The sequence below is a fragment of the Anarhichas minor genome, unplaced genomic scaffold, assembly GCF_050575085.1.
Source record: "Anarhichas minor isolate MPS153535 unplaced genomic scaffold, ASM5057508v1 ptg000102l, whole genome shotgun sequence".
In the NCBI taxonomy this organism is placed as follows: Eukaryota; Metazoa; Chordata; class Actinopteri; order Perciformes; family Anarhichadidae; genus Anarhichas; species Anarhichas minor.
This window is the reverse complement of record NW_027466548.1, coordinates 494765-515729: the sequence shown is the minus strand read 5'-3', so window position 1 is coordinate 515729 and position 20965 is coordinate 494765. Positions and strand designations below refer to the sequence as shown.

The 20965-nt window shown below is 38.6% G+C and overlaps 2 protein-coding genes across 3 annotated transcripts in view; both read left to right on the top strand.

Annotated features, from left to right (window-relative positions):
- The window catches only part of LOC142939586 (fibroblast growth factor 12-like), a 54381-nt gene extending 47097 nt beyond the window's left edge, over positions 1-7284 (top strand). For both annotated transcript variants that reach the window (XM_076082796.1, XM_076082795.1), the window contains exons 4-5: positions 75-273; positions 2457-7284. In XM_076082796.1, the coding sequence (XP_075938911.1) occupies positions 75-273; positions 2457-2614 (357 nt within the window). In that variant the 3' untranslated portion in view covers positions 2615-7284. The remainder of the gene's footprint in view (positions 1-74; positions 274-2456) is intronic.
- Positions 7285-13937: 6653 nt separating this feature from the next.
- il1rap (interleukin 1 receptor accessory protein) overlaps positions 13938-20965 on the top strand; it is a 38057-nt gene continuing 31029 nt past the window's right edge. The window contains exon 1 of the mRNA XM_076082789.1: positions 13938-14381. Within this exon, the coding sequence (XP_075938904.1) occupies positions 14380-14381 (2 nt within the window). The 5' untranslated portion in view covers positions 13938-14379. The remainder of the gene's footprint in view (positions 14382-20965) is intronic.

The following is a 20965-nucleotide window of genomic DNA, read 5'->3' as shown; positions in this document are numbered from 1 at the left end:
TGTTCATGATGTCCCCACTCTGTGTGTGTGTGTGTGTGTGTGTGTGTGTGTGTGTGTGTGTGTTTGTGTTTCAGGATGTGTTCACATCAGAGTGTAAGTTTAAGGAGTCGGTGTTTGAGAACTACTACGTCATCTACTCGTCCACGCAGTACCGGCAGCATGAGTCGGGCCGGGCCTGGTTCCTGGGCCTCAACAAGGACGGAGTCATTATGAAGGGGAACCGAGTGAAGAAGACCAAACCCTGCTCACACTTTGTCCCCAGACCCATCGAAGGTGAGACACACACACACACACACACACCTGAGGATCACCTGCTGTCTCAGTTCCTGGTTAGCCTAGCTTAGCATCAAATACTGGAAGCACCTTAGCATTAGCAGTAGTGCTGGGCAAGTTAACGCTTTATTTTTGCGCACTAATTAAAAGAGAACAATAACAACGTTATCGTCTGCTGCACCTGAACTCATCGTGAGTTTATTAACCTGCTGCACCTGAACTCATCGTGAGTTTATTACCTGCAGCACCTGAACTCATCGTGAGTTTATTAACCTGCTGCACCTGAACTCATCGTGAGTTTATTACCTGCTGCACCTGAGCTCATCGTGAGTTTATTACCTGCAGCACCTGAACTCATCGTGAGTTTCTTACCTGCTGCACCTGAACTCATCGTGAGTTTATTACCTGCAGCACCTGAACTCATCGTGAGTTTATTACCTGCTGCACCTGAACTCATCGTGAGTTTATTACCTGCTGCACCTGAACTCATCGTGAGTTTATTACCTGCTGCACCTGAACTCATCGTGAGTTTATTACCTGCAGCACCTGAACTCATCGTGAGTTTATTACCTGCAGCACCTGAACTCATCGTGAGTTTATTACCTGCTGCACCTGAACTCATCGTGAGTTTATTACCTGCAGCACCTGAACTCATCGTGAGTTTATTACCTGCAGCACCTGAACTCATCGTGAGTTTATTACCTGCTGCACCTGAACTCATCGTGAGTTTATTACCTGCAGCACCTGAACTCATCTTGAGTTTATTACCTGCAGCACCTGAACTCATCGTGAGTTTATTACCTGCAGCACCTGAACTCATCGTGAGTTTATTACCTGCTGCACCTGAACTCATCGTGAGTTTATTACCTGCTGCCCCTGAACTCATCGTGAGTTTATTACCTGCAGCACCTGAACTCATCGTGAGTTTATTACCTGCTGCACCTGAACTCATCGTGAGTTTATTACCTGCTGCACCTGAACTCATCGTGAGTTTATTACCTGCTACCCCTGAACTCATCGTGAGTTTATTACCTGCTGCCCCTGAACTCATCGTGAGTTTATTACCTGCAGCACCTGAACTCATCGTGAGTTTATTACCTGCAGCACCTGAACTCATCGTGAGTTTATTACCTGCTGCCCCTGAACTCATCGTGAGTTTATTACCTGCTGCCCCTGAACTCATCGTGAGTTTATTACCTGCAGCACCTGAACTCATCGTGAGTTTATTACCTGCTGCCCCTGAACTCATCGTGAGTTTATTACCTGCAGCACCTGAACTCATCGTGAATTTATTACCTGCAGCACCTGAACTCATCGTGAGTTTATTACCTGCAGCACCTGAACTCATCGTGAGTTTATTACCTGCTGCCCCTGAACTCATCGTGAGTTTATTACCTGCTGCCCCTGAACTCATCGTGAGTGGATCTTCACTCAGAGATCTGAGGTCGTCCTGCAGGAACTTCCTCTGAGTTTGAGGACAAGCTGAAGCTCTAATATCACAGATGGACAGATTAACAGGGAACATGAAGCTCCGTCTCTGCTTTCAGCTTCTCTGTGTCTCCCTCTGTCTCCCCCCTCCTCCCCCATCTTCATTTAAAAATATCAGTCAAAGATCACCTTCCCCTTCCTCCTGTCCATCTGTCCATCTTCTCCTCTTCCTCCACATCCTTCTCCTTCAACCTCTCCAGCTCTCTTTATGTTATTTGAACTCCCTCATCCTCTTTCCTCCCTTCTTCTGCCTGTGTGTTACAGGTACATATACATTATAGACATTATATACATATATTTTCATAATGTACAATAATATAAATATATTTGTAAATAATATGAATATAATTGTATATAATATACATATATTTGAATAAAGTGAAGATATATTTGGAAGTAAAATAAACATTTTTGTATATAATAAATATATTTGTATATAATTTTATAAATAATTTACATATATTTGTATTTAATAACAATATGCATATTGCCAGTACTCATCCATGCAGTCTTAATAAACTAGACATCAACGTACAGAAAACATAATAAATGAATAAAGAGCATTCTAACAGGCAGTAATATCATTGTGTGTATTGACGGTTAGAGGACTAGTTAATGAATTATATGTTATTTGAACTTCTTTGACACTGTTGATGTTTATCTTGTGATGTGATACCCCCCCCCCCCCCCATCAGTCTGCATGTATAAGGAGCCGTCGCTCCACGAGCTCGAGGAGAAGCTGCTGAAGTCGTCGCGGAGCCCAACGATCAACAGCGAGGAGCGGAGGGTGATGAAGGAGCAGGAGGAGGAGCAGGAGGAGGAGGATGACCTCACAGAGCGGGACGGATCATAGCCTGCAGCGCCCCCTACAGGAGGAGGAGGAGGAGGCAAACTCCCATTTTAGCACTCCCTCTGTTCAGCAACAACGACGACAACAAAACCGCCACGACGACAAAAACAAAAGAAGCTAAAAAAACAAAAATCATAAAAAACGGGAAAAATCTTCTTCTGCTCATATTGAAATATTTAAAATGTGCCGGGGGAGGAGGGGTGCGGGGGAAAGGGGGAGGTGCTTGTTTGAAGATGAAAAAAAAAAATCAGGACGTTGATGATGATGATTTACATTTTATGCAAAAAGCCCTGCTGATACGGCGCCCGGAGGCGAGCACACCTGCTCTTCATCGCCACGTTGTAATCATCATCATCTTCACTGCCGTCACGACGATGACGAGATGTTTTTCGGAGCTGAGCGAGCGCTGAGAACTCTGAAGCTTTAAGCCATGTAGAAACTTTCACTTCCTTTCATTTCTTAATCAATGCAAAAACTTTAGCACTTTCGACACGCCGCGCTTCTTCTTCTTCTTCTTCCGCGTGTTGTTCCATCCAATCAGAGAGAAGAGTGTTTTTTTTTGTTTCGTCTTCGTCAGCTGCACATCTCGTTTTGTTTGTTTGGGGTCGTGGGTTCGGTTTCGTGGACGGAGGACCAGGTCTGCCCGGTGACTTGAAACTAAGAGAGATGATCCACCAACATGTTTGGTTTCTATAAGAGGAGCACACATTTCAACAGACAGACGTACTGCTTTTATGTAAATCTAGAACATAACCCTCCATAATTATTATTAGATACTAATATTATTGTGCTGCAGCTGCAATATCAAGTGGAAAAGGGTGCAAATAATACAGATTATCAAGAAGGTGCAACAACTCGGGAGTCTTAAAAACATTGGACCTCAGATCTTTGATTAAAACTCAAATCTTCAAAATATCGTTGACGAGTTCTTCGGCATGATTTGTCTGGAGGTGGTGAAGTGATGTTAAGTGAGTTTTGATCTTTATTCTTTATGATCTGTAAATAGAGAAAACCCGGGACGAAGTAACCTGCAGACCATCACTGCTGAGGACAAAGTGATACTTAAGATGATCCAGTATTTAGTTTGATGACCAAAGTCTTTTCTTCTCCAGTTGAGATTAACAATAAGAAAAGATGGACATCGTGAAAAGACTCTGGTCTTCTGTCTCTAGAGTCTCTGGTGTCTTTAGGACTCTGACTGTTGGTCTTCTGTCTCTAGAGTCTCTGGTGTCTTTAGGACACTGACTGTTGGTCTTCTGTCTCTTGAGTCTCCGGTGTCTTTAGGACACTGACTGTTGGTCTTCTGTCTCTTGAGTCTCCGGTGTCTTTAGGACACTGACTGTTGGTCTTCTGTCTCTAGAGTCTCCGGTGTCTTCAGGACACTGACTGTTGGTCTTCTGTCTCTAGAGTCTCCGGTGTCTTCAGGACACTGACTGTTGGCTGACTGTTGGTCTTCTGTCTCTAGAGTCTCTGGTGTCTTCAGGACTCTGACTGTTGGTCTTCTGTCGCTAGAGTCTCTGGTGTCTTCAGGACTCTGACTGTTGGTCTTCTGTCTCTAGAGTCTCTGGTGTCTTCAGGACTCTGACTGTTGGTCTTCTGTCGCTAGAGTCTCTGGTGTCTTTAGGACTCTGACTGTTGGTCTTCTGTCTCTAGAGTCTCCGGTGTCTTCAGGACACTGACTGTTGGTCTTCTGTCTCTAGAGTCTCTGGTGTCTTTAGGACACTGACTGTTGGTCTTCTGTCTCTAGAGTCTCTGGTGTCTTCAGGACACTGACTGTTGGTCTTCTGTCTCTAGAGTCTCCGGTGTCTTCAGGACACTGACTGTTGGTCTTCTGTCTCTAGAGTCTCTGGTGTCTTTAGGACTCTGACTGTTGGTCTTTTGTCTCTAGAGTCTCTGGTGTCTTCAGGACACTGACTGTTGGTCTTCTGTCTCTAGAGTCTCTGGTGTCTTTAGGACACTGACTGTTGGTCTTCTGTCTCTAGAGTCTCTGGTGTCTTTAGGACTCTGACTGTTGGTCTTCTGTCTCTAGAGTCTCCGGTGTCTTCAGGACACTGACTGTTGGTCTTCTGTCTCTAGAGTCTCTGGTGTCTTTAGGACTCTGACTGTTGGTCTTCTGTCTCTAGAGTCTCTGGTGTCTTCAGGACTCTGACTGTTGGTCTTCTGTCGCTAGAGTCTCTGGTGTCTTTAGGACTATGACTGTTTGTCTTCTGTCTCTAGAGTCTCCGGTGTCTTCAGGACACTGACTGTTGGTCTTCTGTCTCTTGAGTCTCCGGTGTCTTTAGGACACTGACTGTTGGTCTTCTGTCTCTAGAGTCTCCGGTGTCTTCAGGACACTGACTGTTGGTCTTCTGTCTCTAGAGTCTCCGGTGTCTTCAGGACACTGACTGTTGGTCTTCTGTCTCTAGAGTCTCCGGTGTCTTCAGGACACTGACTGTTGGTCTTCTGTCTCTAGAGTCTCCGGTGTCTTCAGGACACTGACTGTTGGTCTTCTGTCTCTAGAGTCTCCGGTGTCTTCAGACAGTGTCTTCTAATAGATTGTCTCTCAAAGGAAGCAGCTGGATCTAAAATCTGATGATGAAGATGAAGATGATGAGGAATGTGAAGAGCTCAAACCTAAAAGAGAAGGAAAAGCTCCTGCTTCCTGTCTTTGTGCTGCGTTCAGGGACTGAGCAGAAATAGGATGTGATGTGTTTTTTCTAAAAGCACACGCAGACGTTTGGGGGGTTTGAATGATTTATGGAGACACTAACAGCTGAGTTGTGTAACTGTGATCCGGTCTGAACAGTCCAGTTCTATATGTACGAGATGATATATGTTTCAATACGTACTGTATCGTACCTTACCGTATCCATATGTTTCGGTATGGTACGGTACAATATGTAACGATACCGTTGGAAACGGTTCGATACGGTACGTTACGGTATGTTTTGATACGATACGACGTAAAAAGAATGTTTTGATGTGGAACGATTATCACAGCAGTTACTGACTGATGAGTCTCACAAAGAAAGTAGTTCTTTGAATCTCCACATGATTTAAATATTAGATTCTTTCTTGTATTTTTTCTTATTGATCTCTCTGAGCTTTCAGCAGGAGGCGGAGTCAGAGAGTACGCTGATGTCATCATGACGTCGCTGCTAGTGATTTAAGAACAAAACTGCTACAAATTCAGATGTTATTAGTCAACAAGTAAACACCAGGAACACATTGATTTCAGTTAAAGTGACGCCTCTAAAGGCTAAACTCTGTGTCTTCAAAAACACGGATTTGTGGGTAATGAAGTCCTTAAACGAGACGGTTTCCTCATGTTTTGTGGTACATTTATTTGAATAAGTAGCCGTAGTTGAAGCAGATTAAATGAATTAAAACTCGTCCACATTTACAGTTTGGACGTCAGCGTCCTCTCCGTGTTGCGTTCAGGTGTCGGCCGATGAGAGGATATTTGGGTGACATGTTTTAACACTGCCCTTAAGAACTGTGAGCTTGTTTCACTGGGACCTCATGACACCGAGCAGTGGTTTCCTGTAAACAGTGAAATAACGAGTTGTTTCTTCTTCTCTCTCTTTAAACCCTTTACTCTTCTCACAAGTTACCGGCCCAGTTTCCCAAAAAATAGCATCTCGACTTTTCTCAGTTTACAAAGATCAACCAGTCGACCTCCACTTCCTGCTTCATGTAATCAGCCTGTTCTATCACTGCCTTTATGATAATATTAATAATGTGTTGAAAGTATTGTATAAAGCTCATGTAGCAGCAGAGAAGCTGGAGTATCATTGGTGCCATATTGTTTCTATGTTGCACAGCTTTTACTCTAAATCAGTGAACTATTAACAGAAGTCTGGTTTGATTTGAATAAATGTTGTTTTATGGAAGTTCAGTGAAAATTCAACCTTTTATTATTTTATTATTAAGAACACTATAAAAGTGTTTCGGTCCTTTTTTCAGGAAACACTTTTTAAAATGTATTTTAAGAAGTTGTGACTTTGTGTTTTAAAAGTCTCCACATCTCAAATCAGAAACAAAAGATTATTATCTTGTATTAAGGATAAAAAAAGTGTTAATTAAAGATGAAATGTTGAAATAAAACACAAAACAAGTCGAGATAATGGAAAAGAAGAATTATTACAGAAAAACAAATGAGCAAAATGTTTGAAATTCTCGCCAATATGATTTTTGGGAAACTTGGTCACCTCCCATCAGCTGACACAGGAACCAACCCGCCAAAATAAAAGACAGAGTAAACTATAAAAAAAATGTTTTTATGTCACAGATTAAAAATTCAAACATTTTTTGCATGTGAACAAAAACAGAATCAGAGACGTTATTTAGTCCGACAGCTGAGCATGCTCTGCCCCATATTGAAATGAACGAGGGGGCGGAGTTACAGAGGTCGACTCTGTTTGGCTGCCACGCCCCTTTTTCTTCTCTTGAGATTTATGATTTTTCTTTATGGTTACAAACGGCCAGATGGACCGATGGAAGGAAAAGGAACGAACCGATCACAACCCACCGTACTGCCTCTGAGAAAGTCTTCCATTTTTTGAGGTTCTTTGTGTTTCTTTGGTGGAACCGACAGAAACCGTCGACGTGTTTCTTCTTCTGGTTCGAAGGAACGTAAAATGTTTCTGAATGTTGTTTTTTCATGTTTGTGAAACCAAAACACTCGACAGGAATGTTGTAACACGAGTCTTCTTCTGTTTATTATTTATATATATATTATATTATACATTATATATTATAAAACAGCAGCGCTGCCTTCAGGTCACGTCAGAAAATCATGGAAAAGTCAGACACGAGGCGTTTGTAGGAACTCGTTTTAAGGAGATATATATATTTTTTTTTTAAAGGATTCAAAGAACGAAATTATAATTTAAAGACTGATTTTATTTTTGCGTATATTAATACAATTTTTGATTATGATTCCTAATTTACTATAATTGAATGGTTTAGATTTATTTAGTTTATATTTATTCTTTTTTCGTTTATTTAGTTTGTGAGTTCATGTCTAAAAATACCTGAAAATACAATAAGAATAGACAATAAGAATAAAATGAAGAATTAAGATTTAAAAAAAATTGAAATTAGAAAATATGACTTTGAAGTTCTTATTTTAAAACATTTAATGCCCAAAAAAGAAACTGTTGGAAAATAATCAAATAATTTTTTTCAATTTTAAGAAAATATAGAAAGTGAAAAAATTATTTTGATTCATTTCGGATTTTTTTCAGCCGGCTGTCAACAAAAACAGGCCAAAATCTTTGTGTTGTAACGTCGACGTGCGCGTAAAGTTTTCTGCTTTGAATCTGACTATAATAATTATTAACATCATTTCAGCACAAATATAATTTTTCGACTCAAACTGTTATTGATCAACAGCACAAAGACTTACGACAGATATCGATTTATTGATCGTAAATTGGGAATTACACAAATTTAACGTGAACGTGGCTTGTGTCGTATTTACGCCGATTCCAACATCACCTGAAGGCAGCGTGAGACTCAAAGTAGATTAAAGTCTTTAATTCTACGGAGAGCAGCCGGTCGACTCAGAGCTTTTTAATCAGATTTCACATCTTAGTAACATCTTAGTAACTTAAATAAACACATATACATATATATATATATATATATATATATATATATATATATATATATATATATATATATATATATATATATATATATATATATATATATATATATATATATATATATATATATATATATATATATATATATATATATATATATATATATATATATATATATATATATATATATATATATATATATATATATATATATATATAACTGATGAGTCCACCGGCTCCACTCTTTCTGTAACTTGATCCCAAAAACACCCGTTTCTGCTTCACGGAGACGACCGCGGCGCATAATGATGATGTCGTTACGGAGCGACAGAGGCCCCGCCCCCTCTGGTTGGTCGCCATGTTGGAACGTCTTTCTTTGTTTGCTGATGTTTATTACCTTTTTCTGAAACACCTTCATATTAACGCTTCATATACGAGAAAAATAATAAAAAGTCATCATCGCAAATAAGCAGCAGGATGAAAAATAAATAAAAAAAGAATGAAATAAAAGATTCTGAGTCGGCTTTTTATTCCTGTTGATGGTTTTAATTCATTATCTGGTCCTGAACCGGTCTCAGTGTAGTCCTGATCCTCTATATGAACCAGTCTCAGTGTAGTCCTGATCCTCTATATGAACCAGTCTCAGTGTAGTCCTGATCCTCTATATGAACCAGTCTCAGTGTAGTCCTGATCATCTATATGAACCAGTCTCAGTGTAGTCCTGATCCTCTATATGAACCAGTCTCAGTGTAGTCCTGATCCTCTATATTAACCAGTCTCAGTTTAGTCCTGATCCTCTATATGAACCAGTCTCAGTGTAGTCCTGATCCTCTATATTAACCAGTCTCAGTGTAGTCCTGATCCTCTATATGAACCAGTCTCAGTGTAGTCCTGATCCTCTATATGAACCAGTCTCAGTGTAGTCCTGATCCTCTATATGAACCAGTCTCAGTGTAGTCCTGATCATCTATATGAACCAGTCTCAGTGTAGTCCTGATCCTCTATATGAACCAGTCTCAGTGTAGTCCTGATCCTCTATATTAACCAGTCTCAGTTTAGTCCTGATCCTCTATATGAACCAGTCTCAGTGTAGTCCTGATCCTCTATATTAACCAGTCTCAGTGTAGTCCTGATCATCTATATGAACCAGTCTCAGTGTAGTTCTGATCCTCTATATGAACCAGTCTCAGTGTAGTCCTGATCCTCTATATGAACCAGTCTCAGTGTAGTCCTGATCCTCTATATGAACCAGTCTCAGTGTAGTCCTGATCCTCTATATTAACCAGTCTCAGTTTAGTCCTGATCCTCTATATGAACCAGTCTCAGTGTAGTTCTGACCCTCTATATGAACCAGTCTCAGTGTAGTCCTGATCCTCTATATGAACCAGTCTCAGTGTAGTCCTGATCCTCTATATGAACCAGTCTCAGTGTAGTCCTGATCCTCTATATTAACCAGTCTCAGTTTAGTCCTGATCCTCTATATGAACCAGTCTCAGTGTAGTCCTGATCCTCTATATGAACCAGTCTCAGTGTAGTCCTGATCCTCTATATTAACCAGTCTCAGTTTAGTCCTGATCCTCTATATGAACCACTCTCAGTGTAGTCCTGATCCTCTATATGAACCAGTCTCAGTGTAGTCCTGATCCTCTATATGAACCAGTCTCAGTGTAGTCCTGATCCTCTATATTAACCAGTCTCAGTGTAGTCCTGATCATCTATATGAACCAGTCTCAGTGTAGTCCTGATCCTCTATATGAACCAGTCTCAGTGTAGTCCTGGTCCTCTATATTAATCAGTCTCAGTGTAGTCCTGATCATCTATATGAACCAGTCTCAGTGTAGTCCTGATCCTCTATATTAACCAGTCTCAGTTTAGTCCTGATCCTCTATATGAACCAGTCTCAGTGTAGTTCTGATCCTCTATATGAACCAGTCTCAGTGTAGTCCTGGTCCTCTATATTAACCAGTCTCAGTTTAGTCCTGATCCTCTATATGAACCAGTCTCAGTGTAGTTCTGATCCTCTATATGAACCAGTCTCAGTGTAGTCCTGATCCTCTATATGAACCAGTCTCAGTGTAGTCCTGATCCTCTATATGAACCAGTCTCAGTGTAGTCCTGATCCTCTATATTAACCAGTCTCAGTTTAGTCCTGATCCTCTATATGAACCAGTCTCAGTGTAGTTCTGATCCTCTATATGAACCAGTCTCAGTGTAGTCCTGATCCTCTATATGAACCAGTCTCAGTGTAGTCCTGATCCTCTATATGAACCAGTCTCAGTGTAGTCCTGATCCTCTATATTAACCAGTCTCAGTTTAGTCCTGATCCTCTATATGAACCAGTCTCAGTGTAGTTCTGATCCTCTATATGAACCAGTGTCAGTGTAGTCCTGATCCTCGATATGAACCAGTCTCAGTTTAGTCCTGATCCTCTATATGAACCAGTCTCAGTGTAGTTCTGATCCTCTATATGAACCAGTCTCAGTGTAGTCCTGATCCTCTATATTAACCAGTCTCAGTTTAGTCCTGATCCTCTATATGAACCAGTCTCAGTGTAGTTCTGACCCTCTATATGAACCAGTCTCAGTGTAGTCCTGATCCTCTATATGAACCAGTCTCAGTGTAGTTCTGATCCTCTATATGAACCAGTCTCAGTGTAGTCCTGATCCTCTATATGAACCAGTCTCAGTGTAGTCCTGATCCTCTATATGAACCAGTCTAAGTGTAGTCCTGATCCTCTATATGAACCAGTCTCAGTGTAGTTCTGATCCTCTATATGAACCAGTCTCAGTGTAGTCCTGATCCTCTATATTAACCAGTCTCAGTTTAGTCCTGATCCTCTATATGAACCAGTCTCAGTGTAGTTCTGACCCTCTATATGAACCAGTCTCAGTGTAGTCCTGATCCTCTATATGAACCAGTCTCAGTGTAGTTCTGATCCTCTATATGAACCAGTCTCAGTGTAGTCCTGATCCTCTATATGAACCAGTCTCAGTGTAGTCCTGATCCTCTATATGAACCAGTCTAAGTGTAGTCCTGATCCTCTATATGAACCAGTCTCAGTGTAGTCCTGGTCCTCTATCAGACCTCCATCAGTAAAGAGACCATCAGAGAGAAGATGGTCTGTTTCTATAGAGTTATTCTTGATGCTCGTCATCGGAGCCACCGGGTCGGATTCTGGTGAAACCAGATGAACTCATGCAGGTTCACCAGAACCTCCTTCAGCTCAGACTCCAGCAGAGACCGGTCCACCGTGGACAGACCCAGATCCTCCAGCAGAGACCGGTCCACCGTGGACAGACCCAGATCCTCCAGCAGAGACCGGTCCACCGTGGACAGACCCAGGTCCTCCAGCAGAGACCGGTCCACCGTGGACAGACCCAGATCCTCCAGCAGAGACCGGTCCACCGTGGACAGACCCAGGTCCTCCAGCAGAGACCGGTCCACCGTGGACAGACCCAGATCCTCCAGCAGAGACCGGTCCACCGTGGACAGACCCAGATCCTCCAGCAGAGACCGGTCCACCGTGGACAGACTCAGATCCTCCAGCAGAGACCGGTCCACCGTGGACAGACCCAGGTCCTCCAGCAGAGACCGGTCCACCGTGGACAGACCCAGATCCTCCAGCAGAGACCGGTCCACCGTGGACAGACCCAGGTCCTCCAGCAGAGACCGGTCCACCGTGGACAGACCCAGATCCTCCAGCAGAGACCGGTCCACCGTGGACAGACCCAGGTCCTCCAGCAGAGACCGGTCCACCGTGGACAGACCCAGATCCTCCAGCAGAGACCGGTCCACCGTGGACAGACCCAGATCCAGGAGCTCCAGAGGGAGGAGGAACAAAATGAAAATCTATTTAACATAAGGAATGTTTTCCTGGTAATCTGTTTTTTTTACCTTTTGTATCAATTTCAAATCAAAAGCTGAAGAGCAGAGCAACAACTACAGAGTTTGTGTTTTTGGACATTCGTTTCTGTGTTTTGTGCTTCTTTTTAAAAGCTCTCTTGTTATTCTTGAACTGAAGTGAAGAACACAAAGTTGGACGGACTAAAAGCTAAAAGCTCACAGAGCTTCCAAACACTCTGCTGCAGTATATATATATATATATATATATATATATATATATATATCTGAGGCTGGTTTCCACTTTACGGACGACTCCGTCTTAAGAGCTTCATCCAATTTTAACGAGAGAGCGACACAAAAAAACACGACTCTGCCGCAGAATGATGCAAAAAACCCTCAACTGACATCAGAACAACAGAAGAAGAAAGACGATCGTTCTTTATTCTTTGACTCCATGAAAACCGTCCAGCAGACCAATAACTAAACAAACTTTATTATTTAAAGAGAAAAAGAAAACGTGTGAATGTAGATTGAGACCAAATAAATCAGCATCCTTTGTCTCTACAGCTGCTTCACAGTACACACCCTTTATTTACTAGGACTTTTATTGTGAAGGAGCTTCAGGGCTTTTATTGTGAAGCAGCGTCAGGACTTTTATTGTGAAGCAGCTTTAGGACTTTTATTGTGAAGCAGCTTCAGGACTTTTACTGTGAAGCAGCTTAAGGACTTTTATTTTGAAGGAGCTTCAGGGCTTTTATTGTGAAGCAGCGTCAGGACTTTTATTGTGAAGCAGCTTCAGGACTTTTATTGTGAAACAGCTTTAAGACTTTTACTGTGAAGCAGTGTCAGGACTTTTATTGTGAAGCAGCTTTAGGACTTTCACTGTTAAGCAGCTTTAGGACTTTTATTGTGAAGCAGCTTTAAGACTTTTACTGTGAAGCAGCTTTAGGACTTTTATTGTGAAGCAGCTTTAAGACTTTCACTGTGAAGCAGCTTTAGGACTTTTATTGTGAAGCAGCTTTAAGACTTTTACTGTGAAGCAGCTTTAAGACTTCTACTGTGAAGCAGCTTTAGGACTTTTATTTTGAAGGAGCTTTAGGACTTTTACTGTGAAGCAGCTTTAGGGCTTTTATTGTGAAGGAGCTTCAGGACTTTTACTGTGAAACAGCTTACTTCAGTCTCGTGACTCTGGAGCTGCTCCCTGAATCTCGGATGATGTCACAACCTTAATGTGTTTCTGGTAAACAAAGTTTGAACTGCACACGTTTTATTTATTTGACAGTAAACGTCATCGTGAAGAAATCCAGACTGTTAAAGTTGAAGTTATTTCATTATTATGATCTCTATTTTTATCCATAATAAAGTGAACATAAAACTATTTTTTTAGTTCTCAGCCTTCACTATAAAAACTAAACTTCAGATTTAAATCATAATAATTTCCCTAAATTGGTCTTTAAAGCTCTGGAAAGGTTTTGGGTTTGTTGGTATGAAGTTAGTCATATTGTAATATTCTGGATATCAGCACTTACTTCACATGTAGTTACAGACTGAGGCCACCAGGAGGAGACATTACATCAGAAATAACATGACACATGTGGCTGTTAGATATGTAAATATATTATATTATATTATATTATAATATTAAAATGCAGAATGAGTACTTTACGTGTATTACGATGCTGATACTTGTGTACTTTTACTTCAATGTATTTTGAAAGCAGCACATGTATTTGTGGGGGAGTATTTCTGTGGTACTAGTACCTCGTTCCTGTGACATTTAGAAGTGAAACATTTACATATTTTGACCTGATTCCTCGCTCTGTGATTGGTCGCCTCCAGCTTGTTGTGAAATCACTGATCGATGTCGCAACGTGTTCGGAGGAGGAGCGACGACCAGAATAAACTTCTACTTCCTCATGAGCTCTACTTCTTCATGTGTCGCCTGTAGCGAGACATCCAGTAAAGGAGTAAGAAGGAGTAAGAAGTCCCTTTAACTCATTAGCTTAGTGATCTAATTACCACGTGACTCAAGCTTAAGGCTCGTTGTTTATAAGACTTCCCGGACCACCGGGGGACCCCCGCTGCGCCGCCGTTACTCCTGGAGATTTACAGCGGAGACCGAGCCCCCTGACACGGGGCCGTTAATCATCAGAGCCCCGGTGCTCCCGGTGCTGCGGGACTCAGTTACACGGTAAGCGCTTAAAGACCCGGGGTACCCCACGTCCCCGTCTGGACCCGCCCCCCCAAACACACACCGGGACGCTCAGCTGTATAACGCCGACTGGTTCCTGTCCACCGGACACTCACCGTGAACACCCTCCAGCCCTGCGGTCCATGTAAGTCCAGCCCTGCTGCTGCTGTTCTCCTCACTGTGTGGTTCTCTGGTCCTCCAATGATCCAGCAGCGCTCATTGAAGGACTTCAATGTGTAGCTTCATGATTTATCAGCCGAACTGACTGTCAGACTCTCATGATTTGTAATATCTCTTGAAATTTGTGAACATTTTGTCTCAATATTTCAAAATGATGAAGACATTTTGAAATGAACATTTCCTGAATGCAGATCTTCTCCACTGAGACCATCTGTTAGCAGAGTCACAGTTCATTGATCCAGTATCATAATCAGATTATCTCAATCACATCAGTTTGGGGAATCTGCAGTGATCAGCAGAAACACAGCTGAACACTGCAGTTCACCTTCATCATCATCATCATCTTCATCATCAGACATTTGCAGTTAATGAATGTGACAGAACATTACACTTCTAATCATCAGATGTCCGATTTTAATTAAAACTAGAAATAAAACCTGCCAGATAAATGTTCATCATCGTCTTCATCACATAAAACACAACATTTCAAACAAAGAACTTTATCTGGACCCTGAGTCTGAAATAAAGTCTCTATCTCCTTTTACAAATCCTACAACCGTGTTTAGTATCACAAATAGCAGCAGTGGAAGAAGTATTTAGATCCTTTAAACCAGTAAAAGTACTAACACACAATATGAAAATACTCCACAAAAAGTCGAAGTCAAAGTAGAAGTATTGTAGTATTATCAGCTAAAAGTATTGATTGTGCAGTAAAATGTTTCCTGTCAGTGTTTTTACTAAATAAATCTATGCGACATTACAGAAACATTTTTTACTCTTAATTCACCCAAATTGTATCTAATTTATAAAATTTATTTACAGTATTCCATTTTAATTTAGAAGTTAATATTTCAGATATTCTGATTTAAATTTGCACATTTATTTTAACAGTACATTTAATGTAAAAAAACAAAACTATTTCTTAAATATAATAGAAATGTTATGTTTATTCATGTTTGCAGATTTGCAGAACTAGACATGTATATTCACATTCTATTTTTTATAATTTATTACTATTTTTATGTTAATCTGTAAAATAAATGGGTAGAGTTACAGATTTTTTTAAGGTGTATTTTAAATTTCTGGATGAATATTACTGTGCATTAATGTGTATAATACATTCTCCTTTACATCCTGGTGGGTGGTTTAATCTACATCAATGCATCATATTCTATAAGATCATCAGATGTTTGTAGCGTCTCTGTCCTGTGAGAACCACTTCATCCTTCAGTTTATCACAAACATTCAACATCAACACATAAAGGAACATTTCATCCTTCAGTTTATCACAAACATTCAACATCAACACATAAAGGAACACTTCATCCTTCAGTTTATCACAAACATTCAACATCAACACATAAAGGAACACTTCATCCTTCAGTTTATCACAAACATTCAACATCAACACATAAAGGAAACACTTCATCCTTCAGTTTATCACAAACATTCAACATCAACACATAAAGGAACACTTCATCCTTCAGTTTATCACAAACATTCAACATCAACACATAAAGGAAACACTTCATCCTTCAGTTTATCACAAACATTCAACATCAACACATAAAGGAAACACTTCATCCTTCAGTTTATCACAAACATTCATCATCAACACGTAAAGGAACACTTCATCCTTCAGTTTATCACAAACATTCAACATCAACACATAAAGGAAACACTTCATCCTTCAGTTTATCACAAACATTCATCATCAACACATAAAGGAACACTTCATCCTTCAATTTATCACAAAAATTCAACATCAACAAATAAAAGAACACTTCATCCTTCAGTTTATCACAAACATTCAACATCAACACATAAAGGAACACTTCATCCTTCAGTTCATCACAAAAATTCAACATCAACACATAAAGAAACACTTCATCCTTCAGTTTATCACAAACATTCATCATCAACACATAAAGGAACACTTCATCCTTCAATTTATCACAAAAATTCAACATCAACACATAAAGGAACACTTCATCCTTCAGTTTATCATAAACATTCATCATCAACACATAAAGGAACACTTCATCCTTCAATTTATCACAAAAATTCAACATCAACAAATAAAAGAACACTTCATCCTTCAGTTTATCACAAACATTCAACATCAACACATAAAGAAACACTTCATCCTTCAGTTTATCACAAACATTCAACATCAACACATAAAGGAACACTTCATCCTTCAGTTTATCACAAACATTCAACATCAACACATAAAGAAACACTTAATCCTTCAGTTTATCATAAACATTCATCATCAACACATAAAGGAACATTTCATCCTTCAGTTTATCACAAACATTCAACATCAACACATAAAGAAACACTTCATCCTTCAGTTTATCACAAACATTCAACATCAACACATAAAGGAACACTTCATCCTTCAGTTTATCACAAACATTCATCATCAACACATAAAGGAACACTTCATCCTTCAGTTCATCACAAACATTCAACATCAACACATAAAGAAACACTTCATCCTTCAGTTTATCACAAACATTCAACATAAACACATAAAGGAACACTTCATCCTTCAGTTTATCACAAACATTCAACATCAACACATAAAGAAACACTTCATCCTTCAGTTTATCACAAACATTCAACATAAACACATAAAGAAACACTTCATCCTTCAGTTTATCACAAACATTCAACATAAACACATAAAGAAACACTTCATCCTTCAGTTTATCACAAAAATTCAACATCAACACATAAAGAAACACTTCATCCTTCAGTTTATCACAAACATTCAACATAAACACATAAAGGAACATTTCATCCTTCAGTTTATCACAAACATTCAACATCAACACATAAAGGAACACTTCATCCTTCAGTTTATCATAAACATTCATCATCAACACATAAAGGAACACTTCATCCTTCAGTTTATCACAAACATTCAGCATCAACACATAAAGGAACACTTCATCCTTCAGTTTATCATAAACATTCATCATCAACACATAAAGGAACACTTCATCCTTCAGTTTATCACAAACATTCAACAACACATAAAGGAACACTTCATCCTTCAGTTTATCACAAACATTCAACAACACATAAAGGAACACTTCATCCTTCAGTTTATCATAAACATTCATCATCAACACATAAAGGAACACTTCATCCTTCAGTTTATCATAAACATTCATCATCAACACATAAAGGAACACTTCATCCTTCAGTTTATCACAAACATTCAACAACACATAAAGGAACACTTCATCCTTCAGTTTATCACAAACATTCAACAACACATAAAGGAACACTTCATCCTTCAGTTTATCATAAACATTCATCATCAACACATAAAGGAACACTTCATCCTTCAGTTTATCATAAACATTCATCATCAACACATAAAGGAACACTTCATCCTTCAGTTTATCACAAACATTCAACATCAACACATAAAGAAACACTTCATCCTTCAGTTTATCATAAACATTCAACATCAACACATAAAGGAACACTTCATCCTTCAGTTTATCACAAACATTCAACATCAACACATAAAGAAACACTTCATCCTTCAGTTTATCATAAACATTCATCATCAACACATAAAGGAACACTTCATCCTTCAGTTTATCACAAACATTCAACATCAACACATAAAGGAACACTTCATCCTTCAGTTTATCATAAACATTCATCATCAACACATAAAGGAACACTTCATCCTTCAGTTTATCACAAAAATTCAACATCAACACATAAAGGAACACTTCATCATTCAGTTTATCATAAACATTCAACATCAACACATAAAGGAACACTTCATCCTTCAGTTCATCATAAACATTCATCATCAACACATAAAGGAACACTTCATCCTTCAGTTTATCACAAACATTCAACATCAACACATAAAGGAACACTTCATCCTTCAGTTTATCACAAACATTCATCATCAACACATAAAGGAACACTTCATCCTTCAGTTTATCATAAACATTCATCATCAACACATAAAGGAACACTTCATCCTTCAGTTTATCACAAACATTCAGCATCAACACATAAAGGAACACTTCATCCTTCAGTTTATCACAAAAATTCAACATCAACACATAAAGGAACACTTCATCCTTCAGTTTATCACAAACATTCAACATCAACACATAAAGAAACACTTCATCCTTCAGTTTATCACAAACATTCAACATAAACACATAAAGAAACACTTCATCCTTCAGTTTATCACAAACATTCAACATAAACACATAAAGAAACACTTCATCCTTCAGTTTATCACAAAAATTCAACATCAACACATAAAGAAACACTTCATCCTTCAGTTTATCACAAACATTCAACATAAACACATAAAGAAACACTTCATCCTTCAGTTTATCACAAACATTCAACATCAACACATAAAGAAACACTTAATCCTTCAGTTTATCATAAACATTCATCATCAACACATAAAGGAACATTTCATCCTTCAGTTTATCACAAACATTCAACATCAACACATAAAGGAACACTTCATCCTTCAGTTTATCATAAACATTCATCATCAACACATAAAGGAACACTTCATCCTTCAGTTTATCACAAACATTCAACATCAACACATAAAGGAACACTTCATCCTTCAGTTTATCACAAAAATTCAACATCAACACATAAAGGAACACTTCATCCTTCAGTTTATCACAAACATTCAACATCAACACATAAAGAAACACTTCATCCTTCAGTTTATCACAAACATTCAACATAAACACATAAAGAAACACTTCATCCTTCAGTTTATCACAAACATTCAACATAAACACATAAAGAAACACTTCATCCTTCAGTTTATCACAAAAATTCAACATCAACAAATAAAAGAACACTTCATCCTTCAGTTTATCACAAACATTCAACATCAACACATAAAGAAACACTTAATCCTTCAGTTTATCATAAACATTCATCATCAACACATAAAGGAACATTTCATCCTTCAGTTTATCACAAACATTCAACATCAACACATAAAGGAACACTTCATCCTTCAGTTTATCATAAACATTCATCATCAACACATAAAGAAACACTTCATCCTTCAGTTTATCACAAACATTCAACATAAACACATAAAGAAACACTTCATCCTTCAGTTTATCACAAAAATTCAACATCAACAAATAAAAGAACACTTCATCCTTCAGTTTATCACAAACATTCAACATCAACACATAAAGAAACACTTAATCCTTCAGTTTATCATAAACATTCATCATCAACACATAAAGGAACATTTCATCCTTCAGTTTATCACAAACATTCAACATCAACACATAAAGGAACACTTCATCCTTCAGTTTATCATAAACATTCATCATCAACACATAAAGGAACACTTCATCCTTCAGTTTATCACAAACATTCAACATCAACACATAAAGGAACACTTCATCCTTCAGTTTATCACAAACATTCAACATCAACACATAAAGGAACACTTCATCCTTCAGTTTATCACAAACATTCATCATCAACACGTAAAGGAACACTTCATCCTTCAGTTTATCATAAACATTCATCATCAACACATAAAGGAACACTTCATCCTTCAATTTATCACAAACATTCATCATCAACACATAAAGGAACACTTCATCCTTCAGTTTATCACAAACATTCAACATCAACACATAAAGGAACACTTCATCCTTCAGTTTATCACAAACATTCAACAACAACAAATAAAAGAACACTTCATCCTTCAGTTTATCACAAACATTCAACATCAACAAATAAAAGAACACTTCATCCTTCAGTTTATCACAAACATTCAACATAAACACATAAAGGAACACTTCATCCTTCAGTTTATCACAAACATTCAACATCAACAAATAAAAGAACACTTCATCCTTCAGTTTATCACAAACATTCAACATCAACACATAAAGGAACACTTCATCCTTCAGTTTATCACAAACATTCAACATCAACACATAAAGGAACACTTCATCCTTCAGTTTATCACAAACATTCAACAACAACAAATAAAAGAACACTTCATCCTTCAGTTTATCACAAACATTCAACATCAACAAATAAAAGAACACTTCATCCTTCAGTTTATCACAAACATTCAACATCAACACATAAAGGAACACTTCATCCTTCAGTTTATCACAAACATTCAACATCAACAAATAAAAGAACACTTCATCCTTCAGTTTATCACAAACATTCAACATCAACACATAAAGGAACACTTCATCCTTCAGTTTATCACAAACATTCAACATCAACACATAAAGGAACACTTCATCCTTCAGTTTATCATAAACATTCAACAACACATAAAGGAACACTTCATCCTTCAGTTTATCACAAACATTCAACATCAACACATAAAGGAACACTTCATCCTTCAGTTTATCATAAACATTCAACAACACATAAAGGAACACTTCATCCTTCAGTTTATCATAAACATTCAACAACACATAAAGGAACACTTCATCCTTCAGTTTATCACAAACATTCAACATCAACACATAA